This window comes from Carassius gibelio, chromosome B1 (genome assembly GCF_023724105.1).
Source record: "Carassius gibelio isolate Cgi1373 ecotype wild population from Czech Republic chromosome B1, carGib1.2-hapl.c, whole genome shotgun sequence".
NCBI lineage: Eukaryota > Metazoa > Chordata > Actinopteri > Cypriniformes > Cyprinidae > Carassius > Carassius gibelio.
This window is the reverse complement of record NC_068396.1, coordinates 8,092,190-8,117,698: the sequence shown is the minus strand read 5'-3', so window position 1 is coordinate 8,117,698 and position 25,509 is coordinate 8,092,190. Positions and strand designations below refer to the sequence as shown.

The 25,509-nt window shown below is 35.9% G+C and overlaps 4 protein-coding genes across 5 annotated transcripts in view; 1 reads left to right on the top strand and 3 right to left on the bottom strand.

Annotated features, from left to right (window-relative positions):
• Nucleotides 1-5,322: 5,322 nt before the first annotated feature.
• si:dkeyp-75b4.8 (lipopolysaccharide-induced tumor necrosis factor-alpha factor homolog) lies at nt 5,323-11,451 on the bottom strand. Of its 2 annotated transcripts, none has more exons than XM_052547239.1 (4): nt 6,898-11,451; nt 6,711-6,809; nt 5,870-6,062; nt 5,323-5,766 (listed from the first exon to the last, which is right to left on the bottom strand). In XM_052547239.1, exons 1-4 carry the CDS (start codon nt 7,055-7,057, stop codon nt 5,658-5,660), a joined length of 561 nt encoding a protein of 186 aa, XP_052403199.1. In that variant the 5' UTR covers nt 7,058-11,451; the 3' UTR covers nt 5,323-5,657. The 2 variants fall into 2 exon arrangements, with proteins under 2 accessions (XP_052403199.1, XP_052403200.1); XM_052547240.1 differs by having other exon boundaries at nt 5,957-6,062.
• Nucleotides 11,452-11,573: 122 nt separating this feature from the next.
• pdia2 (protein disulfide isomerase family A, member 2) lies at nt 11,574-16,049 on the bottom strand. The gene is made up of 11 exons (XM_052547238.1): nt 15,749-16,049; nt 14,743-14,949; nt 14,506-14,639; nt 14,204-14,341; nt 13,521-13,637; nt 13,215-13,340; nt 12,902-13,099; nt 12,687-12,807; nt 12,426-12,607; nt 12,001-12,150; nt 11,574-11,675 (listed from the first exon to the last, which is right to left on the bottom strand). The coding sequence occupies exons 1-11, from the start codon at nt 15,987-15,989 to the stop codon at nt 11,610-11,612; spliced, it is 1,680 nt and encodes a 559-aa protein (XP_052403198.1). The 5' UTR covers nt 15,990-16,049; the 3' UTR covers nt 11,574-11,609.
• A 1,073-nt stretch (nt 16,050-17,122) lies between these two features.
• Nucleotides 17,123-19,005, bottom strand: LOC127949387 (protein PERCC1). Its single transcript, XM_052546514.1, has 2 exons — nt 18,758-19,005; nt 17,123-18,137 (listed from the first exon to the last, which is right to left on the bottom strand). The coding sequence occupies exons 1-2, from the start codon at nt 18,832-18,834 to the stop codon at nt 17,372-17,374; spliced, it is 843 nt and encodes a 280-aa protein (XP_052402474.1). The 5' UTR covers nt 18,835-19,005; the 3' UTR covers nt 17,123-17,371.
• Nucleotides 19,006-21,080: 2,075 nt separating this feature from the next.
• The window catches only part of pgap6 (post-glycosylphosphatidylinositol attachment to proteins 6), a 13,227-nt gene continuing 8,798 nt past the window's right edge, over nt 21,081-25,509 (top strand). The window contains exons 1-4 of the mRNA XM_052546285.1: nt 21,081-21,382; nt 21,632-21,809; nt 24,144-24,354; nt 24,669-24,793. Coding sequence (XP_052402245.1) covers nt 21,211-21,382; nt 21,632-21,809; nt 24,144-24,354; nt 24,669-24,793 — 686 coding nt within the window. The 5' untranslated portion in view covers nt 21,081-21,210. The remainder of the gene's footprint in view (nt 21,383-21,631; nt 21,810-24,143; nt 24,355-24,668; nt 24,794-25,509) is intronic.

Here is a 25,509-nt window from a genome sequence, read left to right as displayed (position 1 = left end):
CTTTTGGTAACTGACATTTGTCCTGCAAAAACAGCGTAGTGTCATCTGCTAGCTGTGATATTTTGAACTCTCTGTCAAAAATTGAGATTCCTTTCAAACTTTCATCTTGTTTAATTCTTAGACAGAGTAACTCTGTGGCTAAAAGAAATAAAAATGGGGAGATTGGACAGCCCTGTCTGACTCCACGATATATATTAAACCTCTTAGAAGTGTCAAAGTTCACAATTACTGAGCTGTTAATGCCTCTATAAAACATGGATACAGTCTCCATAAATGCTTTGCCAAATCCAAATAATTCTAGAGTACGAAAAATAAATTTGTGTTCTATGGAGTCAAAGGCTTTATGAAAGTCGAGAAAAAGTATGAGACCATCAGAATGTATTAAATCGGAATAATCCAGCAAGTCCAGTACTAATCTTATGTTGTTAGAAATGTGACGGCCTTTCATGAAACCAGATTGAGATTCTGAAATTATATTGTCTAAACCATAACTTAATCTTTTAGCATAGACAGAGGCTAATATTTAATAGTCTAATGTTAACAGAGTAATAGGTCGCCAATTGTCGATTATTAAAGGATCCTTGTCTTGCTTGGGTATAAGAGAGATGACTCCCTGTTTCATACTAGCCGTCATATCTCCCTGACTGATGCATTCATTATACATATGAAATAATGGTAATTTAATAAACTCCCAAAAATGAAGATAAAATTCTACCGAGAGCCCATCAATCCCAGGGGATCTACCTTTTTTCATTTTATGTAGAGCTTGCTTGATTTCATCAATTGATAAAGGAGAATCACAAATTTGACTATACTCTCGATCAATAACTTTAATATGGTGTTTAATTAAATCAATAAATTTCTCAGAAATATTATTGTTGAAATTAGAGGTATAAAGAGTGCTATAAAAGTTTGCAACAAAATCAGATATTACTTTTTGATCTTTAGAAATGACTCCATCAATGTTTAGTGCAGAGAGAGCTTTCCTCTGACCGTTCCTTTTTTCCAGGGCAAAAAAATAACTAGAATTGCTTTCCCCCTCCTCCAACCATTTAGCACGAGACCTTGTATATGCCCCTTTAGCCAAATCTAAGTAGGCTTTATCAAGCTCCAAATTTAACTTTTTTATTTCTAAATGTTCTTCTTCTGTAATTTTACTTTTAGTCAATAACTCATTAAGTTTATTAACCAACTCTGAATCAGTTTGACGTTTACTCTTTTTAATTTCTTTACTTCTTTTAACTGCTGTATGTCTGGCTTTATATTTAAAGAACTCCCATGTTTTTTTATAATCCCCATTTAAATCAGTAAATAATTCTTTGATAAGCTTGATGATACTATGATTAAACTGTTGATCTTTTAGCAAGGTATTATTAAGTTTCCAGTAACCCCTGAGTCTCGGATTATCCTGGACGTCACTTATCTTTAAAAAAACTAACTTATGATCAGATAAGGGGGCAATGGTGTGAGAAATATCTTTTAAATAGCTAAGAATAGAAGAAGAAATTAAAAAAAAGTCAATCCTGGATCTAAGAGATAAAGTTTTATTTGACCAGGTAAAATCTTTTGTATAAGGGTTAAAGAACCGCCATGCATCAGTCAGGGAGAGATCTGTGCAAAGAGAAAAAATTAAGTCATTATTTTTTCCACCATCAAGTCTAGGGGGGTATCTGTCCAGACAATCATCTATGCATTCGTTGAAATCTCCTCCCAAAATGAAATAAGCATCAATATACTTCCTATTTACTTGCCTAAGTTTATCCACTAAATGAGAGAACATTACTCTGTTGGATGCAGAAGAATTGTGACCATATACACAGCAAGCTATGAAGGTAGCATTATCTTGTTTGATTACGGCAATAACCCATCTGCCTTCTTCAGAACACAAAGTTTCTAAAACGGTCCCTCTAAAACGGTGTAACATAATAGCAGTTCCTGCCGAGTGATTGCTGCCATGACTAAAGAAAATTGAGTTTCCCCATTGATTCCTCCAAAATCTAACATCTGTTTCCCCTGAGTGAATTTCTTGAAGAAATATAAGATCAGCTGCACTTCTTTTACAAAATAAAAAAATGGCTTTTCTTTTTAAACCATCCCGCAAACCTCGAACATTCAACGTTGCAACAGACAACGATTTGAACTTGTACTCCATAAGAACTACCAAACAATTTAAACAAAACCACAAAAAGTAACTTTCTTTAGCTTAACCCTAAATGTAAAGGGAGAGGTGGTTAATAACCTATGAAATATATCGACTTAGGGTGAAAAACAATTAAAGAATTAAAAAAAAAAAAAAATTCAAGACTAATATTAAGGATAACAATTAAGGGGGATCAAAAATAGTAACTTCCATGTTACACACAACTTTATGTATGATTTTATGCAGATACTGTTGTTAATCGTGTTGTGCGTTTTAAAGTGCTGCATGAGAAAAGAAGCCAGTGCAGTCAGCTTAGGTAACATCAGAATAGAAGACTTGCTTCCCGTCAATCAAAGCAAAAGAGCTGCGGAAGCTTGCTCTCTTGCCTTCCTCCCGTGCCTTCTTCACGAGAGGCCACAACTTGTCCCGCGCTGCTCTATCGTCGGGAGACAGAGGCTCCGAAAGACGCAGTTTGTTATCAGATAGAAATTTGCAGCCTCTGGCAGCACCCCAAATCAAGTCACGGATGCGACGCAGTGCGAAGAGGATTATGATCGATCTGGCCTTACCATCCGCTCGTTTCGGTCCCAGACGATGAGCAACATCGACACTGTCATTTAGCTCGTCTCCGATTCCAGGAGCGATCTTCTTTAGTATATTAAGAACCACGCTTCGGACATCCTCGCCATCTTTATCCGCAACACCGTGCAACTTCAGACACCATTTCCAACTGTAACGGCTGCAATCCTGTAGACTTGCTTTCACGGATTTGTTTTCCTTTCTTATAGAGTGGATCTCTGATTCCAGATGATTAAGCGCCTCTTTGTGAATGCCGACATCAACAACAAGCTGTTGCACCGTCGCTGTCAGACTTTCGATTTGTTTCGAGGTTGTTTCGGTGGTAGTTTCGATCGCTGAAATCTTTTGAAAAGTCTTGTCGTGCTTTAAAGCCAGCTCGCGTATTGCGGCCAAGACATCCTCATTACTGATTCCACTAACGTTAGATTCCGCGCGTTTCGATTTTTTGGCAGCTGGCTTCTGAGGAGTATTCGAAAGAGCAGCGACAATAACTTCATTATCAAAGTTTGGACACGAATCAAACCACTGTAACTCCGTGTCTCGCTGTGACTTCAGTCCTGTGCTACTACAGACCGATGCTGAATCCTCAAACTGATCAACCATGGAAGCCATATTGTCAAGACACGCTTGTTTAACTTTCTTCTTTCCTTTTTTTCCCATACAGAAATATGTCAAAATGGAATTATATGACTTTTCCCTCTTATGACCACGTTATCAACAGTCTAAACAGTTGGTTATATCACCACTTCACCTCTATTTCCCTGTAGAACAAACACACAACCACCTACAACGCCGCCATCTTGGCCCTTTTTCGTTTATTACAGAGGTGGGAGGGTCTGATTTGTGCATCTGGGCGTCACAGAGATCACGCGCTCTGTATGCTTGCATTGCATTCATTCAGAATGATTGCCTTAGTATTATTACACAATAAATACTAAATGGCTAGCATAGCAAAACCATGTTAATGTGTGGTTCCTTTAGTTTAACTTGTTTTCCTTTCCTTTTTTTTTTTTTTTTTTTTTTTATTAAATGTAGGCTAATTAAAACATTATGTAACTGAGTAGCTAAAAGAACGTGAGTAATCTTACCTGATGCTGATATTACAATAGCCGGTATTAACAGTTTACTCGATCTTGCTCTTGATTTTATTATTTGTATTTTTTATTATTACTATTTATTTGCCGCTAAGCAAATATATCAAACATCTGCGTGGTAAGAGCATCTACGGTAATTCACGTTGGCCAAAACACACATGGAAACGCGTTGTGAAATAAAATATCACCGGCAATCACAGACATTCGCATTCGGACGGGATTAGTTTTCTCAGAGGATCACTGAGTTTGCTGAAAAATGGTAGGTAATTTGCTCAGGAATTATCACAGAGGTTGTGTGAGAAAAACACAGAGGTGGCAGATTCGGACGGGATTAAAATCACCAAGTACGTCTGTGAAACGCAGATTTCTCTAACGACCCCCTGTAAAACTAGTCCCGTCCGAATAGGGCTTATGCTAATTTATAACGTGTCATGTAAATTCGGCCTTCCGTCACAATCAGGAAACTTTCACCGTGTCTAGAACTGGCGCGAGCTGCCAGGCCCGTTTCTACCATAGACAGTGTGTTAACAAAAGCAGTGCTGTCTACATTGGATGCGGCGTCGGGCACTCTACACAACAAATTACCATGCAAAGTACCAACAACCATAGACAGTAAACGAAACAACTGATCGTGCGCGCGCTCTGTTTCTGACGCACTTCAAGCACTCGATGGGCGGGGGAAGATTGAAGAGCCAGAATTTTTTTTTTTTTTTTTGCTTTATTTGGTAGTATTTCGAATTAATGGTTTTTAAATAGTAGCCTATTTAAAAAAATATGTAAAAAAAAAAAAATTCACTCGTTCACTCATTCTGGCGCCCCTATGGATGAGTGGGGCCCTTAGCCTATTAAATATATTTGATTAGCATGAGACAACCCTATGGAGACAACGGATATTGATGTGCGCGTGCGCAATAGACCCAGGTAGGAAAATCTGACAAGGTAGGATAAAATGTCAGGACACCTGCCCTGATTTTAAACTAGTCGAGGGGAGTGACAACATATGTGTTGGTTTTGTCTCGTGCATTAAATGCGACACGCATTTAATAAATATATTTATTTAAACCCGACCAGGGGCTGCCCCAGAATTTCTTTTTTTTTCTTTTTTTTTTTTTTACCGCAGGTGTTGCTGTGCTACGGGGGAGCTGTATACAGCTCCAGCCTCCACTGTAGCACAGCAGCACCTGCGGTAAAAAAAAAAAAAAAAAAATTCTGGCGCCGCCCCTGGTTATAACGGCCCATATATTAAAAATGGTCGGGTTTAAATCGGGCTCGGCCTCATAATTACAGTGAACGTGTCGGGCCGGGCCGGGCTCGGACACAACGTGCTCGGGCTCGGGTAGGGTCGGGCTTGATTTGTTGGGCCCGATCTAAGCTCTAATACATTTGTATTAAGAACAATATTTTAGCTCTTGTTTAATAGTTTTACAACCTCGCTGTCCCTTACTGTTCTGTCTATTAATAAACCACTTTCTTAATAAAAACAATTACGATAATGTGTGGTGTCTTTCTTAATAAATCACTTTTTTAATAAAAACAATCACGATAACATGCGGTTACAACACAAAGGCACATTAAAAGGACTTGCAAACTTGCAATAGGACAGTTGCATATTTTCCTCAACAAAGATAAAATGTTCAATCACAAGTGGTATTTGTAAAATAACAGCCTCATTTATATTGAAGATATTTTTTATGTAAAGATATTTAGCTTTTTTTTTTTAAAGTAAATCATAAGCAAATATGCTTTGCATTATAATTGTTTTAATACATTATGGCAGTTTATAGACTTTTAAAATGCAAGTATTGATCATAATATTGAATGTGTGTGAGAGTTTGGAAATGAAGTCATTTCCGGGTGTATATTCCCAAATGCTTATGGCAGTAAGGACAGGAGTGATGGACATCTTTAAAACCGCTGACAAAGAATGGGATGAGGCAACATCCACAAATGAGCCTGAAAAACAAAGAAATGAAGACAGAGACACAATTAGAAAAATAATTGGCATGTTTAGAGGTATCTTCAACAGTTACAATGCAATTTTGTCTATTGTTCTTACCCAAGTATAGTCAATAAACAGCACATAGCCCATGCAGCAGAACCAGATTTATATTTTACATTAGTGATGATGCTTTTATTGCAGTACTTGCACACAGTCGCTGTCGGTGTGTCATCCAAAAGAACAAGCATCTGCTGTGGCTGCACCACGACCACCTGAGGAGCTACAGGCTGCACTATCTGCTGTATGAATGCTTAAACAGTGAAAAAAAATTGGTTATGGCTAGGCCATCCGAGTGCAGATGACTTTGTTTCTTTATTTGGAGACATTTTAGCATTCCTTTACTTGTTCACCAATGGATCCTATGCTTTGAATGGGTGCCGTCAGAATTATAGTTCAAGCAGATGATTAAAGCATCACATTAATCCTCAAGTAATCAACTCCAACCTATCAATTAACACCTTATGAAGTGATAAGAAACAAATACATCCCCTTTTGTCCTCTCACATCAAAATCACCCTACATATTTATTTAGAACTTATGTTTAAACAGTGCTTGATCTGTACATATTTTTCTTCTGATTTAGAGAAGATGACTTTTTCACTGGAGAAAGCTATATTATGGATCTAGTAGCTATTTTAGCTAGAAGCAACGATGTGAAGTTAAAATGCCTTCATTTGTTTACATTAACTCCTCGAGTCATGTGGATTTGTTGTGGATTATTGTGATGTTTTTTATCAGCGGTTTGGACTCTCGTTCTGATGGCACCCATTCACTGCAGTGGATCCATTGTTGAGCAAGTGATTGAATGCTGAATTTCTCCTAACTCAACTTAATCTCAGATTGGCAGATTTTTTGTCTTTTTTTTTTCTGAATGAACTATTCCTTTAATGGCACTTACTTTGTTCTCTGTGTTCGATTATTTCGATTCGAGGCACATTGAGGACAGGATACGGGTTTGCCCTCCTGTTAGGGTTTTGAGGAATCTCTTGAAGATTGGCTGTTAACAAAAAATGTATATATATTAATATATACTTTTCATTCATATATGCAATTTATATGCTGCCCTCAGCAGGTGCAGCTCTTACCTCTCTCCCTGTCAGAAGCTGGGGCTATGGCGATGGTATAATCGGGTGGTGGTGAATCTGGAATGATTTCCTCATAAAGGGGAAACTTATTAAAGTCATTGTAAGCGGGAGGTGGTGATAGGGAGCCTGCTGTTGCTGCAGCACATGTGGGAATATCCATCTATAATATAATGAGTTAGTATAATAAATTAATTGAGTTTTTGAATAACATGAAAATACGATGTACTAAATCTGCGTACATTACCTTCTGAAAGAAGTACTAATAGGCTAGTAGTCAGTTGGGTGCTGATTCAGTCATTGCAAAAATAGTCTGACTAAGTCTAATTAAAGTAGGGAAATAAAACATACTTTCTAACCATCAGTGAATTAGAGCATCATATGAGAGAAAAGTGGTACCCTATATCTAAGATGCAAGTCATGAAGAGAACAAAATGATTATGTCGGTAGTTATCCTTTTACTAAACCATGTGAGTTGTTTTGTATCAGCAAAGAAAAATGTTATAATTAAACAATATTTTTTAAAAGCCTTGTTAAAAAAAATGTATTAAAAGAAAAACCATAAAATCATATGAGTAATTTAACCTGCACTCTTAGAAAAAAAAGTTACTAAAGCTGTCACTGGGGCAGAACCTTTTCAAAAGGTACACTTTTGCACCTTTTTGGTACTAATATGTACACCAGGGTTCCTCAATCACCCGCGACAGCGACACGTGACAATAAGCGAAACGGAATTCTATTTTAGAAATGGTTTTTATTTTCTGCGAAAAATAAAATATGACATTGATAATCTCAGGTAATGATTATCTGCTTTATTCAAAGTTAAAAGTGTCTAATGTGAGTTTGAATACTATTTTGCGTGATCTTTACAGCCATAGTGAAAGCAACAACAGATATTTTACCTCAGATCTTGAAAATAATTTAGGATAAAGCAAACTTAAAATGGGAACTCACTGCAAACCTTTGTTGTGCCGCGCACTCGTGTCCGATATTGACACAGTTTAATGTCACTTTCTGAAGGTGTGTTCGAATTTTCATGCCACATTAAACCGGGCCAAACATTATTCTCTCGGGCTGCAATTGAGGAACCCTGATGTTTACTGTAGGTACTAATATGTACCTTTGAGGTGCAATATGTACTGTTTAGGTACAAAGTTGACAGCTTTTGTATGTTTTTTTTTCTGAGAGTGTGGTAATAGACCTATTGGTCTATTTCAGACCCATGACCAATTATGTAAGACACTAAATAAAACAATTTGTTCCATATTATAAAACAATCCTATGGATTTCCAAAAAGTACTTTATACTTGTGTTCATGGCTACATGACCAATTAGCCTCATTTCATCTATTTCATTCTGGATCAAACCTAGAAGGTTTGGGATGCCAGCCATGGGGAAAAATAGGTGGTATGTCTTTACATGAGCCTAATTCTTCTTTTACAAATCCAGAATGTGTTTTTTATTCATCTATATGATATATCACTCCACATATTCAATTCTATGTCTGATATTGCAATCTCTGATGTGAACTTGGCTCATAAAACAAAGTAGTTGCATGTCGAGTGACATACAGACCTTACTTCCCATGTTGGTTTTGAAGCATGTTCTACTAAACATTGCTTTTTACTATGCAGAGTTTGTCAACTTGAAATGTTGAAAATAGCGAATGTTTGTCTGTCTTTTTGTCAAAATCATGCCCATCATACATACAGTATACAACTTGAAATGTTGAAAATAGCGAATGTTTGTCTGTCTTTTTGTCAAAATCATGCCCATCATACATACAGTATACATTTCAACAAATACAAGTTGTAATAACACAGGCCATTGCATGCCATATACTTTCTTATACTCACTTCAAAATGCCTTTTTATCATAAATAATATACATTTGAAAGTTTACATTTAAACAAGCTTATATAGCTGAATTATTCTTACCTGCGTGTCGATTCTTCACAGAAAAGTTTTCTTATGACATCACATGCCTGACTCACTCGACCTGTTTACCTGTTAGTCTTTGTTGTCCGTGCATTCCACTGCAATGAACAGGAATGTGCAGCTACACAGTGAACATGCCTTAGGGTAAGTAAAAAGAAATGCTTAACACAGACATGTTAAACATATTTGTGATTTGGTTTAATGATTCCATCCAGTTGTTATTAACATCAGTACTCCTTTCCTTCAGCTATCTCGTGGCATGAGAAGAATATATCTTGCTGTAGCTTTGTTGCTTATGAAATATTTAGAGTACAAACATGGATGATGTATCATAAATGTGGCCATAGGACATTAATGAATGAATTCATCATCATTTTTTTCTTGGGTAAATAAAGGCCATGGCATTAACAAATGCATTAAAAGAATCATAAACCTAAAACTTGCAAAAATGTACATGGTATATTACTCCAAAATCAAAAGATAAAATAGAAATGTATTGCGGCAGTGATACTGGTTCATATCAGATTCTTTGACAGTAATACAGTTTTTTGTTATATTATATTACAGTAAAAACCGAAATAAATATACACTGTAATACAGTTATATTGTGTATGCTGTAAACACAGTAAAAGAAATACCTTATATTGTAATTTTTAAAATCTTTTTTGGCATAAGTGTAATGGAAATACGGACAAAAATGTGATTAACTGTAACTTAAAGCTGCGGTAGGGAACTTTTGACGCTCTAGCGGTTAATAAACAGAACTGCTTGTGTCTTGCGGAAGAACATCGTAGCCGGAACTACTTCTCTCTGTTTACGTCTATGAAGAATCACAAAGGTACTGGGTTACTCCGCCGCGGTACCCCCGAAGCAATCTAAAATAGTCAGAATATAACACTTATTATAGGTGCACCCTAGTGATTCAGGACAAGCTAAAAACACGGTTTGGTAAATGGATTCATGGTGTACTCGCTTATTATATACATTTTTCTACATTTTGAACACAAACAAAGTTACGGACCGCAGCTCTGATTGATTTTTTTTTACCGGGAGCGAGTTTCTGCAAATGGCAATAGGACCACTGGGAGGAGCCAGAGGAGCTTGATTTTTTCACAGATCATCTGTCTCATATTCTACTGTCAGGACATAATGACAGGTTTAATAAATATGTAAAAAAATATTATTTTACAAAAGTTCCCTACAGCACCTTTAATGATCATAAAAATAGGCTTCATGTTCATGGTAGCCATATTCTTGACAGTTTTTTTTAAATTCATCCATATAGCTAACTCTTTTATAGCCAAATACTGATACTGACAGTGTCAAAATGATCTCACACCACATATATACACTCACCTAAAGGATAATTAGGAGCACCTGTTCAATTTCTCATTAATGCAATTATCTAATCGACCAATCACATGGCAGTTGCTTCAATGCATTTAGGTGTGTGGTCCTGGTCAAGACAATCTCCTGAACTCCAAACTGAACGTCAGAATGGGAAAGAAAGGTGATTTAAGCAATTTTGAGCGTGGCATGGTTGTTGGTGCCAGACGGGCCGGTCTGAGTATTTCACAATCTACTCAGTTACTGGGATTTTCATGCACAACCATTTCTAAGGTTTACAAAGAATGGTGTGAAAAGGGAAAAACATCCAGTATGTGGCAGTCCTGTGGGCGAAAATGCCTTGTTGATGCTAGAGGTCAGAGGAGAATAGGCCGACTGATTCAAGCTGATAGAAGAGCAACTTTGACTGAAATAACCACTTGTTACAACCAAGGTATGCAGCAAAGCATTTGTGAAGCCACAACACACACAACCTTGAGGCGGATGGGCTACAACAGCAGAAAACCCCACCGGGTACCACTCATCTCCACCTGGTCTGATGAGTCTCGATTTCTGTTGAGACATTCAGATGGTAGAGTCAGAATTTGGTGTAAACAGAATGAGAACATGGATCCATCATGCCTTGTTACCACTGTGCAGGCTGCTGCTGGTGGTGTAATGGTGTAGTGATTGTTTTCTTGGCACACTATAGGTCCCTTAATGCCAATTGGGCATCATTTAAATGCAAAAAGAAAACAAGAATAATGACTTTATTCAATAATTTGTCTCTGTTTCTCTCCACATCACTGTAGTGCCATTATGGCGAGTCTGAGCTGAACGCAGGCAGCGTACGCTCTTCTGAGTCAGCCGAGCCAAAAGGCTGCACTGTTTTCTTTCAAATCAAAAGGTAAATATATGAAAAAAAAGGTATCCTTGTGGCGCCACTGTGTACAGTTCAGATTCACCAAAATGTTGCTAGAGTGATGTGGAGAGAAACAGAGGAGACAAATTACTTAATAAAGTCATTATTTTAGTTTTCTTTGTGTACAAAAAGTATTCTCGTTGCTTCATAATGTTAACCATTGTTGAACCACTGATGACAGACGGACTATTCTGATGACGTCTTTCATACTTTTCTGGACTCTGACACTATAACTAACTTTTGCAGTCTATGGGACAGTGTCAAGCCTCCTGGGTTTTTATCCAAAATATCTTCCATTTTGTCATTAAGTGATTAATGAAAACTTTTTAATTTTGGGGTGGAGTATCCCTTTAATATGTTAAGTTGTTTTTATTCAATTAAGTCAGGTATGTATAGTTTGTTGAAATGATCCAGTGGGGGCATTAATGAAAAATGGCATTAACCTGACAAAACACAGATTGGCTCATTGGCATACAGTAAGTCTCACACTGATATTATTTAGCACAAATTAGTTTATTTATGCTTTGTTTTTAAAGCTCATCCTTGCTAGTTCCATTGGTAGATTTTGGTGAATCTTCTGTTGGCTCATCTGACACCTGAAAAGCAAATAGAAACTCACAAACTATATTATTTAAATGAAAAAGTTCATGTTTTTGAACTTATAACAGGCTTAATGGTTGCACTTTATTTTACAGTACGTGTACTAACATTCTCGTTAGCCCATTCTACATAAAGTTCTGGTAATACAAGGTAACTACATGGGGTAGGGTTAGGTTTAGGGGTAGGTTCAGGGTTAGTACCTAGTTATTACATAGTTATTGTAATTACTATAATAAGTACATAGTATGTACATGAGGAACAGGACTGTAAAATAAAGCGCTACCGGCTAAATAATCAAGCCATCTGTTGGCTTTTACTGACCTTGTCTTCATCATCATCATCTTCATCATCATCATCGTCATCATCTTTGTCCTCCTCATCATCTTTACTCTCTTCTTCTGGTATCACTCCTCCATTATCCAGAAACTTTGAGAAGGTCTCCAAATCTCTGTTTCCATTATAATCAACAATCTGTTTGCATAAAGTATTGTTATATACTATGTACAGTATACATTGCCCTATGCAAGTTTACAAGTGGATAAAATTGAACATTCTTAAATATCAAACTTTTTATAAAGAGCTTTTATATTTTTAAAATTAGGCCCTTAATATTTGCTATTTCTTTAATTTACAGCAACTTTGGAAAATGTAAAATCATTTCTAATAACCAAAGAAATAAACAACAACATACTATTTGATATCCTTTTACAATATAAGAGTATTTAAGAGTGTTTGTTGTTGCGAACCTTTTTTTCAGCCCCAGCTGGAAAGTATTTGATGGTGGGAAATCCCTGTATAGTGACATCTTCTGCATCATTTTCTGTAGCGTCCATTTTCGCAATGATTATATTCTCATGGTCTTTGTACTTCTCGGCCAACTCATCCCATATAGGAGCCAGTTGTTGACAGTGACCACACCATGGAGCATCTGTAAGGAAGGACAAAATATGTTAAAGCCACTATTAAATACTTTTATTTGAACTTGAAAATATAAATTGCTGACTTACAAAACTCCACAAAGACGTTCTTAGTCTCATCAAAAGCCACTTCGTTGAAGTTCTTCCCAACAAGGACTTTAACTGGATTCTTGTCCCAATCCTCTGGAATTTCTTGAGTCTTCAGAAAGGGCTAGATTGAAGTGCGATATTTAAATTAATTTAACTACATTTACAGCTACACATATGCTGCAAATGAAGATGTCTGGTTACAGAAACACACTGACCTTCATGGTACCATCCAGAACACCCTGGCAAAATGTTCTCAGCGCGTCTTTGTTGATGGTTGGTCCTTCCATTGCATATGTCACCACTTTGTCAATGTTGATCAGGCGAATAATAGGAGCATCATTTGCAGAGATGCTGAAATACTTCAGCACATGATCTGATTTGTCAGACGTGACATCTAATGTGATGAAAAGCACCTGTGCACATACACACTGACTGTGAGCAGGACAAGATTGGAAAAAGCTCTATATCCCAATATGAGTTGAATAAACTTATTTTATTATAATTTAGCTATTAAGTTAAAACACTTACTTTTTCCTTAAACTCACTGGCAACATCTCTGAAATCTTCTAGCAATGCGTTTTGGGATTCCACAGTTGTGTTAATGAATAGAATCATGTGATTACGGACCTTAGACCTAAATATTTGTTCAGCATTCTGCGGAAAGATAATATAAAAATAAAGAAATTATGAAATTAAAAAGATGTTAATCACCAATATCGTGAGTAATTTCATTAGCATACATTTAATTTTATTAAAATTTTTATTTTTAAGACCATTTCGAATTATTGTAACGCTTGGTTTCATTGATTAGTGAAGTGAATTTAAAAGGGTTACCTCTTCATTAAATGGAATAACAAGTTTCATGCTGTTGGCATGGATGAATGAAATCATCTCTCCTTTGTCTAGCTTGCTGTCCTCAGAGAGTGGCATGTCTGCCCGCTTTTCATCAAACTGGAATGTATGGAAAGAGAAGAATGTGTGGGTTTGTGATAAGATCATAAAGAGCATACAACACATTATTTTTTTAAACAAGAAAGTGAACAAATGATTTTAAATTAATCTTCAAAGTGAATGAATATACCATTTCAGGCATTGAATTTTTTGTTTACCTAAGTTTTTTACGCTTATGGTTTTCACTGTCCTGAAAGACTGACGATAGCATATATCAACAGCTGTTGCGTGTGGGAAGAGATCACGCATTTGATTGTTTGACTGAACTGACTGAACACAGTCCGTTTGCTGAGCGAAAACTACACTGTAGGTGTTGTCCTCAATTCATCATGTAGTTCTGTCTTGTTTACATTAAGAAGATAAAGGGAATTGTGGAAAATGATTGTACACATTTAAATTGAGGCAAGAATGTTATTGATTTTTAAAACAAAATCTTCCTGAAACTCTCTTTAATAACAACTTTGACGTGTTTCAGTCGTGAATCAGTTGAATGAATGATTCAGTGACTCACTATTTGCGATGTAAATATATTAGATTTAAATCAGTGCTAGGGTTACTGGAATTACCTTCTTGAAAAGCACCAATGAGTCACTTTTCACATCATACTTCTTGAAGAGCTCTGGGTTGTTTGTGATGCCGAATTCAAAGTCCACTGCTATCAAAGTTACATCATAAAATGTCTTTGCCTTATCTCCTTCCAAATCCTGGGACATAGAGAGCAAATTTAATTAAATTAAAATAAAATAATAACGTTTCAATGATAAATCATTTGTTATAAATAGATGGTGCAATGATAGAACTCTTTGGCTATAAGGCACTGTCATATCTTACAAAGTCAGTTACTTTATGCAAACAATAGGTAAATTACCTGGAAGAATCCAACCACAACCACATCATGTGCATCCAGCAGAGCCTCTGCACTCTTCACATCATTGAGAACAGTAGCGCTGGGCCCTGTGTGCCTCTCCAGCCACCTTGTGATTCCTTCTACTGTTCGCTTTCCTGTTCAAATCACAAAATAATGCCTATGAGCTTTTGTTTATAGAACACACTATATGAAAATAGCACCATGCATGCAAATGCACCAAACAAATAAATATATTACCAGAAAAATCGGTGGCATTTTGCCTATTGCCATCTTTGAAGAATTTAAGAGTGGGAAAACTGCCCACGTGGAACTCTGTGGCAAGGTCTTTTTCTTCGTCAGCATTCACTTTGGCCAGTCGTACTTCAGATGACCCATTTTTCAGTAATCCAGCCACTTCTGCATAAATTGGCTCCAAATTGCGACAGTGACCACACCACGGAGCATCTTTTTATGTTTTAAAAGACAAAAACAAGTTTCATACCAGCATGTTGTCACAAAGGCTATATTTCAGTAACTAGAATGTTTTGAGTGACATATAGTTTTAGGAATTGTTCACATGTTTTAGAACTTTCTATTCAACAGATCCTGAAAAACACTGATAGTAATAAGAAATGCTGAGAGAATTCAGCTTATTATTTTACTGATAATGTGACACTAGAGAGCAGGAGCTATCACATGAATGAATTATTATTATTTTTTTATATATATATTAAAACATAAAACAGTTAATTATAATAATATTTCATACAAATATCTTCCTAGTCCCCAACTTTACTCTGAAACTGTTTAAGAAATATTACAAGAGTAAAAAGTGTTACAACTATTCACTATTTTTCAGCTCAGAATTAAATGCTAAATGTTGACATTAATAATATCAGTATTTTATCACCTTTGTTCTAATATTGTATTGCAATGACAATAGCTTAATACAGTATTAAAAAAGCATAAGCATAACTGGCCCTCCTTACAAGCGTGGGGAAAATAACAGGTGCACTCCTCATGGATGATGTGTCCAACAATTGCTAATAATCTTTGAACGTGTGCTGCTTTTGATAGGATAGTTTAAATGCATGCAACTGAATATAAAACTTTTTAAATGATAATTTAAATGATTTTTAAACACACATTGCAGTAAATATATATTGTAGTGTGGTGTCTTCTTTCATTATTTAGACAAACATCAGAATTCCCATTTGCAAGCAAAATTATAATATATTTCAAAGGAAAGTCATAGAGGACTTACAAAATTCCACAAGCAGGTATTTGTTCTCACTAAGAGCTCTTTCAAAGTTGACGCTATGAAGGACCAAAACATCTTTCTCTTCTGTAATTTCTTCTGTCTTCTCTGGTTTCTCTGGTTCTGTGTCTTCTTCAGAGCTGTTCTCTACTTTTTCCTCTACTTTGTCCTCAGCTGTTTCCTCCTCTGCCCTCACACACAGGCCGCAGAGCAAGACGGTGAAACCCAGGATGTGTAGAAGCCTCATGATCGATCGGTTCAGGGGCCTACAGAGGAAGTGAATGAGCTGAAATGAGCTGCACCATGCTGCTCTGTGGTCTTGTGGTGCTGATAAGAGAACACTGACGCTGACCAATCATTGAAATGCCTGCGTGGTGCAAATCTACTGGTCTTACTTGCCACTTCACATGAGCTCTGAAAGTGAGCCGTTGGAGAGTGGAAATTAACATCAGATTACAAGCAAATATAATAACGTAGGAAATTCACATAACTTGAGAATATACTGTGGCTGTCTTTATTGCATGCTTCCAGTTATCTATAGAATAGTGTCCAGTACATATAATTGAAAAACAAACAGTATTGTGGACGTGCGTGTGTGTGTGTGTGTGTGTGTGTGTGTGTGTGTGTGTGTGTGTGTGTGTGTGTGAATTAGCCACATATCCATATCTGGTCTTTCGGCCCATGTGCCACTAGTGGTTTCACCCTGCTCAGACACGTAAGCACTCAGAGGACCGAAATGAAGATCTGCAAACATACACTATTTAAACAAGTTATGAAATTACAGAGAGGGACATACACACATTATCCCACACAATCACTGCATAGACAGAAGTGGGATTCTTTGCTAACTTGTATTCCCTGTACCTGTGAATTATTCATCTTAATGGCCTGTGGTTATGTGGTTTGTGCATGTAGTATGACAGGGCAGATTCATATCATTATTACAAGGAAATGTGTTGAAACCAGTTAACCAAGTGTTTCTCATTCCGTTTTCTGTCATTGTTTAAGTCTATAATGAACATAAATGTAAAGGTTATTCCACTTCTTATTGGAATACTTGATTCCATATAAAGCAGTGCTTTTTTAATAATCATTGATATACTATTATAGTTTTTGCTAATATTTAGATTTTTTTTAATCATTTCTGATATCACAAGATTACAGTTACAGAATTTTCTTTGCATTTTTATTACGCTATTTTGTTTTTTAATAAATGTGTTATGTGTTTAATAAATTGGTCATCCCTGTGTGAGGAGTTAGATGCATTACTGATTGCAAACAGAGTGTTTTAATAGCACTTTGTTGCATACATTTTTTTTGTCTTTTCGTACATTAAAAAACAACTTGAGAGAAAGAATGATCAAGAAAATGCTGTAGGAGTAGTATATTAAATTGAGAAACTGAATATTGAATGCACTGCCAAAAATAAAAATAAAGTTAATTAATTAGATAACATACAAAACATTAAAATTAAAACAAATTAAAGCAACTGAGAACAGAACATGAGAAGATGCAGTTTTGTCTTGTGCAGATATTTTACTGAAAAACAACACAGACATTAAGAACAAGAAGAAAAGCAGAACAAATTAACAACATGATATTTTGCAGTGTAGAAGACGGGCTGATTGATTACGAAAGTGGATAGTCACAGTTGAATTCATTGGGGTTTTCTCTGTCCATGGCCCAGTGAGCAAGTAAATCACTGAAGTCTGGTGTGCTTGAGCTACTGAGAGTCCCTGAGATACTGGAGCTGGTCATGGTGCAAACGCTTGTGTTACTGAACATACTCGAAGACGTATTGATGTTACTGGAGCCCTCTGATGTGTTAATTATACTGAGCGAGTTCTCTTGTGTGTTTGCATCACCCAACACGTCAAGCTGATGTGCAAAAGGCTCTGTCCAGAAGCTGATTGGCAGGCGCCGTTGGTTCATGGGTAAACTCCGTCCTTTCCTTTGAGTGTCTTGAAAGAGCTCTGCAAGGGGCCCGAGCAACTCAGGCTCCTCCGCATGCCCTGATGATGCTACTTTGATGAAGTCAGCGTAGTACCGCTGACGGCCCCCAACTTTTGGACACGGTCTCTCTGCATAGATGTCACAGGCATCAGGGTCTTGGCTTCGGCCGAAGTAGCGCTGGACATCGCTGCTGATGAGTTCAGCAAACCGTAGGAGCTGATTGGTCATCTCAGCACTATTGGGGGACGAATCAACACTCCATGGCTGTTCCTCTTGAGACTCACTGGCTACTGCATCCTCGTCCTCCTCCAAACTGTCCTCTCTCAGCTCCTCTTCATATTCTTCTTCAGTCTCCTCCTCATCCTCAGCCGGAAAGAAACAGGGAGGGAAGGGTTTTGCCAAACCCAGATTACTCAGCGTCCTGATAACACTTGCTGCCATCCTATGAAAAAAATGACATGTATATATAAATATACACCAGATTGGGGACAGTTGTCACGGAGGAAAAGGCTACATCTCTGTAATACTATGGTCGATACTGAAATATATATATTTTTTCTCATAACAAGAGTATTTTTTGGTTTAATAAATGTATATTAAACATATAGTACACACACATACACACACAGAAAAATACAGATTTACAATTAATAGATTGTGTAGGATCACTGATATAAATATGACAAAGAAAGAGTGAAGAAACAATAAAATATTTTTATAACTATTTTAATTTGAATTGTTGTTTTCTGTAAAAAAAAAATTCTACAATAAAAAACGTTTAAAAGATTATGATTCGCATAGAAAGAAAGAAAGAAAGAAAGAAAGAAAGAAAGAAAGAAAGAAAGAAAGAAAGAAAGAAAGAAAGAAAGAAAAAGATTTTAAAATTATTTTAATTTTAATCATTTTTCTTCTTGTCTGTAACAATGTTTTGGACAATAAAAATTTTAGAACATGGGTAAGATTAAATGTGATAACTTTTTTTATATAGCTGAAAGAAAGAAAGAAAGAAAGAAAGAAAGAAAGAAAGAAAACGAATTTAGAAAAATGTTGAGTTTCTCTTGCCGTGTAATGCTCGATGGATGTCGCTCGTGAAGTCGTGCTGTCCGTTTCGCGTTCTGGATGATTAGCGGTTTGCTCATTTATACCCATCGCTCGTGGCGAGTCTGTTTTCTGAGCAAATATTTAGGCGCACGTCTGTAATAGTGTTCTGCTCAAACAGAGCGTGAGTTTGTCTGGGCTCCCAGCAACCGGAGAGACGAACGGAAACTGGCGCGCGCGGCGGCCGCCTCGTCTGCCGGGGGACGCTCAAGTGTCCGTTCAGCGCAGCGCGTCTGACTCACAGCTGTTATAGTGTACTGGTGGCTACTTAAGGATGAACCTAAAAAGGCGTGAAATCGCATCTTACGCCGTTTTGACTTTTGAATGAGCCCCTTTATAAAACCCCATTAAAAAGACAAGCAAGGTAAATGACGCCCATTAGGCTTCTTTGATCTGTGCGAGAGGTGCGTTTGACCTTATCAATAATGTGTAACGTTTAATTAGGCTACAAATAAACAGTTTATTAATTAAGTGTTGTTTCTGCAAACTACAAAGAAAGAAAAGAGAGACTGAATCATAAAAAAAGAAAAGCTAGGTGTAAATTAAATTTAAAATCTGGGGCTAGTTGTCACACAGTGTGTCTCATTGTCACAAAGGCTAGTCGATGTCAACGTTATAGGCTAAATTAGACAAATGTGTGCTTTCACTGGCAGTTTTTTTAAAATGTATTTCAAAACATGTTTAATTATTATTCATTATCTGACAAAATTACAAGATCATATATTTCCCCTCAAAATAAACTTTTCACTGGAAACTAACCCTGGTCTTAAATGGGGATTATAGCAAACAAAACTTTCTAAACTACAATTCAAATAAAATATAAATGTAGTTACTAGTCGCAAATTATAAAGTATAAAATATTTATTTAAATATTTACAATTTTAAAGACATAAGAAACAAATCATTAAGGTTTTTGTACAGTTCCAGGTAAACAGTCTAAGAGGTGGCAGAAGGAATATATTGTAGTAGAAGCAGCTTAACATGAATGCGTGTATAACATTGATTAAAGACTTGAAAAAGAACAAGAAAGAGTGTGTGTGTGTGTGTGTGTGTGTGTGTGTGTGTGTGTGTGTGTGTGTGTGTGTGTGTGTGTGTGTGTGTGTGTGTGTGTGCTCAGCATGAGTGAATATGAGCTGGATGCAGGGCAATAGAAGAGCTAATGACCAGCAGTGGAGAGCACAGCATCTGGACTAACATATGCCAGAGCAAAAGAACACTTAACTGCAGCTTCGGGTTGGTAAGACAGCATGTAATGGCTTAACCATCCGTCAGCCACGGGTGGACATTACACATGATTACAAGATTTAGAACGGCCCTTCTGTTTTGTCTTTTTACAAAAAAATTAAATAAAAATAAATAAAGTGCTACATATATATATGAAAACTACTGAGACATGTTCGTGGCTTTTAACACAACAGTATGAGTGCTTGACAAGCAGATGGCACTGTTGCTGTTTTCATAAATTCTTACTATAAATCTGGAGGATGATAGTCGCAGTACATATTTGACCCTGGAGCACAAAACCAGTCTCAAGTCGCCGGGGTATGTTTGTAGCAATAGCCAAAAATACATTGTATGGGTCAAAATGATGGATTTTTCTTTTATGCCAAAAATGATTACAATATTAAGTAAAGATCATGTTCCATGAATATATTTAGTAAATTTCTTACCATAAACATATCAAAACTTCATTTTTGCTTAGTAATATGCATTTCTATGGACTTAATTTGGACAATTTTAAAGACGATTTTTTTTTTCAATATGTGATTTTTTTTGTTTCCCCAGATTCCAGATTTTCAAATATCTCGGCCAAATATTGTCCGGTCCTACTATACATCAATGGAAAGCTAATTTATTCAGCTTTCAGAAGATATATAAATCTCAATTTCGAAAGATTTGTGGCCCAGGGTCATATATAGTAATAATAATAATAATAATAATAATAATAATAATAATAATAATAATAATAATAATAATAATAATAATAATAATAATAATAACAAACAAACAAACAAACAAACATACAAACAAACTAGTACTTGCTGCAGTTTGACTAATTTATCAATCATCATTTGTTTTATTGTTTTGTTTTATTCCAAATACTTTTTAATGATTAAAAAGTAAATAAATAAAATAGTAAGTAAATACAATGGAAAGGTGTTTTTTGATGTTGTTGTTTTTGGCTCATGAATATTAATCAGGTCCCCCTGATGACGTTGCATGGCAACCATTCAGAAGCGTCCCGCAGGAAATTCTTCTGCAACGTAGTCTTTTCTAATGTATATTGCGATGGACCTTGGGAATTAATGAACATTTATTTATAGACAACCACACGCTTGGCTCGATTGGCATTTTAAAAGAACGACACGAACCTTAAGTAATTTTTATGAGAGGCGAAGAGGAAGCTATGCATACGTATGAGGCCGACGTCCAGTATTTCTGTTTTGAACCAGGAAGTAACGTGTCACAACAGTCCTCAGACATTTGAAGAACACTACAATGGGCTGACTGAAGAAATCGTAAACTGCAATATGGGAAAAACACTTGCACCGTGCCTTCTACTGTTTGTTATCGCTGGCTGTTTTGGCGGTAAGTTTTTGCGAACGATTTAGAAATCATAGGTATATTTGTGGTATTTAACAATAAGTTTTTTGCTCTTACCCAAATGTCCCTTATATAGGCATGGATTTTCGTAAATATTTTTAGTCGTTTAGGTACTCTAGTATGTTTATGGATGAATAAGTCTCTACATACACATGTTTGAAACGAATAAAAGGATCTCGCTTCTTGTGATTGTGTACGTCTGACGCCACCATGACGTCACGCTCTGCCCCCCAGATCTCACTTACTTGAACGGGATCTACTCTAAAGCGCCTCAAAGGTTGTCCAAATACAGCTGGTTCGGTAACGTTCGGCTCCATCACTTCAGAGTACCGGAGGATGCGGTGCTCGTGCGGTGGCTGCTCACCGTCTCACGGGGATCCGGACTCAACTGTGGCAACCAAAACATCACTGTGTATGTATGGTGAAATTATGACATAATGCATATATTTAAAGTGCGTTCAGTATTCAAATTAACTTTTGAAAGCTTTCCCGCGAGAACAATACATGTTTCCCTCCAAAAAGCATGCTTTTAGGTAAAAGTTTGAGTAAATTTAACGGAGAACTTGCTATTATACACACTGTGATGAAATGAAATGTGATAAAATCCTGAAAACCTATTTAAAGGAGATTTACATGGTTTTATAGTTGTAATAATAACTGTAGTTGCTATGGCATTTTGGCAGAAATTATGTTACTGTGGTAACCCATTTGAAAACATGTCCAAAATCAAGTGTGGGTTTTAAGGTTACTAATGGTTTATAAATATTTCAAGTTAACATGAAATGAAAATTTACCCGTTCTGTTTTCTGAATGCATGTTATAGATCTTACTGTGAAGAATGCATGTTTCTTTCTCTCTTTTTTAATGTTTTGAACCTTGTTATATTCAAACAAAATATTACAACTGGGGCCTGTTTCACAAAGGATTAAGTGAAGTGAAAGGTTAAGTGAAAACTCTGAGTATGTTAACCCTGAAATGAGGGAAACTCTAGGTTTTCTGTTTCAGAATGGGAGGTTTGTCAAACCTGAGAAAGCAGGGTAAGTCAAGCCGTTTCTGAAAGAGAGCTAAGTAACCATGGTAACTTACTCTCTGAACCTAACCTAAACCTAAACCCAGAGTTTCTTTCGGTCTCCTATCCCTTTTTAAACACTTCATTGATGCACGCTGGAAAAATGCTCTTCTTACTAAGTACCCCCCCCCCCCCCCCCCCCAAGTACAAATATATAAAAAAATAGAATAAAATAAAGATTGATTCTCTATATAAGAAAATGATATAAGATACTTAGTCTTGTTTAAATTACAATTTATGCATTTAGCAGACGCTTTTTAAATTATTTTTTTAATGCAACTTACAGGCTATCAATTTTTACCTATCATGTGTTCTTGGGGAATCAAACCCCCAACCTTGCGCTTGATAGTGCAACGCTCTTCCAATTGAGCTACAGGAACACTATAATTATTTATTTATAATGCATCCTGTTACTGTATAACAATTTTGAGGGGCAAATGGGCCTAGTACAGTATGTATCTGCCAGTATAAAGTATAACTAGCATCCAATTACTATTTACACTATACACTTAGCCTGTTGCAAAGAAATGCTACTTTTACATGGTAAATAGAATATATCACGATTTTCACTGTACATTTTTTCTGTAAATAGCATCTACAGCTACTTGCACTTAGCCTACTGTAAATAGGATCTATCACTAAGAAAATATGTTAATTCCACTTAGTGTAAATAGCCACTGACGTATTTTTCTTATTCTATTGGCAGATCATTTGTAAAATAAGAAAAATGCACTTAAAATACTATTATTAATATTATTATTTTATATATATGTATATATATATATATATATATATATATATATATATATATTTTGCCCATGAGATACCATAATATGATTAGATATTAGTTCATTAATCTAACGTTCTGCCAGTTTTCACCTGTGATATTATAACACTGAGAAGATTTATATTTTTATTTAGTCTGAAGTATGCAGACGGCTTTTTGGCGGGAGCTGTTGTCATGGTGAATCGTAATATCGGAGCTCCATTGATAATGGCTTTTTATAGTTGTGGTGCAAGCACTTAACTCAGAAGTTCAAGCAAGTCAACTCAGAGTTCAAGTTTAAACTCAGAGTTGGTTGAACCTCCTTAGTGAAACGGGCCCCTGGTCTTGCAGGACTTGCTTACATCTGTGTCCACTTTTGTGTTCAACGTCCACAGATACATAGAACCAAGTGATTTATGGCAAAATATGGAAGAAAACATCTGTTTGTTTTCAGTTTTACAGGTTGAAATATTGTAATTAAAATGATGGCGTGTCGCATGTGTTGATAAATCTAAGAATTATATCCTTGGAGGTCTTTCTTAGAGATCACTTCTTGGAGACTGCGTATACAGAATACAAATTCTCATGAGAACTCTTAAACTGAGAAGCTCAAGATTATTGTATACTGCATCAATACCAGAATACCTGCTTTAACATTGGAAATATGCTAACTATTAAAGAGAACACACAGATATACTAATATACTTCTAGAAGATAACAACACACATTTTTAGCAGCTAAAATGCACCAACCAATTAAGGAAAACTGTTTATCAAACCATTTCATGGGGTCTTTAAACCTAGGTTGCCCCAGATACTCTTCCTGAAGGAAGCACTGTACACTGTAATAGATAATTAATCCTAATTATGTCTCTTAACATTGACTTCTGTCCATCTAATGCACATCAACAGGCACTTTAGGGCAGGAGCGCCCCCGGTAATCAACCCCATAGAAACAGCCTTTCCAAACTCCACATCTGTGTCTCTTGCTCACAATTTGACGTTGACCATTCCCAGTGGACAGAGCGGCAATGTGACCCTGTTCAATGTGACCCATCCCAAACCTGGAGACTGGTTCCTTGCTGCTCACATGCCCAAGGATGAAGGGAAGATAGAGCAGCAGGTATGTGTGCGTGCGTGTGTGTGCGTGTGTGTGTGTGTGTGTGTGTATGTATCTATATATATATATATAGGATTACCTATATAAATGTGAAACCTTTCTAAATCAATACATTAGCTTGTATTTAGTTAAAAATGCCAAAAACAGTAATATTGTGATATATTATTACAATTTAAAATAACAGATTTTCTATTTTAATATATTTTAAAACTTATTCCTGGGATGCAAAAGTTGATGTTTTATTTTATTTATTTATTATTATTATTATTATTAACAGTAGAAGTAAATGTGTGATTGTTTGTTGCCGTCTGTTTTAGGGACTGCCGTCTTGCTCATACCTATTTCAGGCACAGATGTTTTTAAGGAGAGCTGCTGACCTGCCAATCCTGCAGCACAACATTCCACTCTATCAAACACTAACTACAACCCCAGCTTTGTTTAAGTATGATCTATGTTCATGTGTTTGTATCAAGTAGAATATGTTGTTATGTCTATTTATACACACACACACACACACATATAAACACTACCAGTCAAAAGATTTTTTTATGTTTTTTAAAGAATTCTCTTCTGCTCACCAAGCCTGCATTTATTTGATTAATAATATAGCAAAAGCAGTAATATTAGGAAATAATTTTACTATTTAAAATAATTGCTTTCTATTTAATATGAATAGAAATTGAATATATTTTAAAATGTATTTTATTTATTTATTTATTATTATTATTTTTATTATTATTATTTAAAACAGTTATGTAAAAATAAATTCAGGATTCTTTGATGAACAGAAAGAGCTAAAGGTCAGCATTTATCTGAAATAAAAAGCTTTTGGAACTATTATTCACTATACCATTGAATAACTGGGATTCAGTATAATTTTTTTCTTTTTTGGGGGGGGGGATTAATAAAATTAATTAATACTTTAGCAAGGATGATAAAGACATTTATAATATTACAAATGATTTCTATTTCAGATAAATGCTGTACTTTTGAACTTTCTGTTCATCAAGTAACTTCTCTTCTCAGTTGTTTTCAATAATAATAATAATATTAATAAATGTTTTTTGAGCAGCAAATTAGAATATTATATATGTAACTGGAGCAATGATGCTAAAGATTCAGCTTTGAAACTGACAGGAATAAATTAATTTTTTTTAA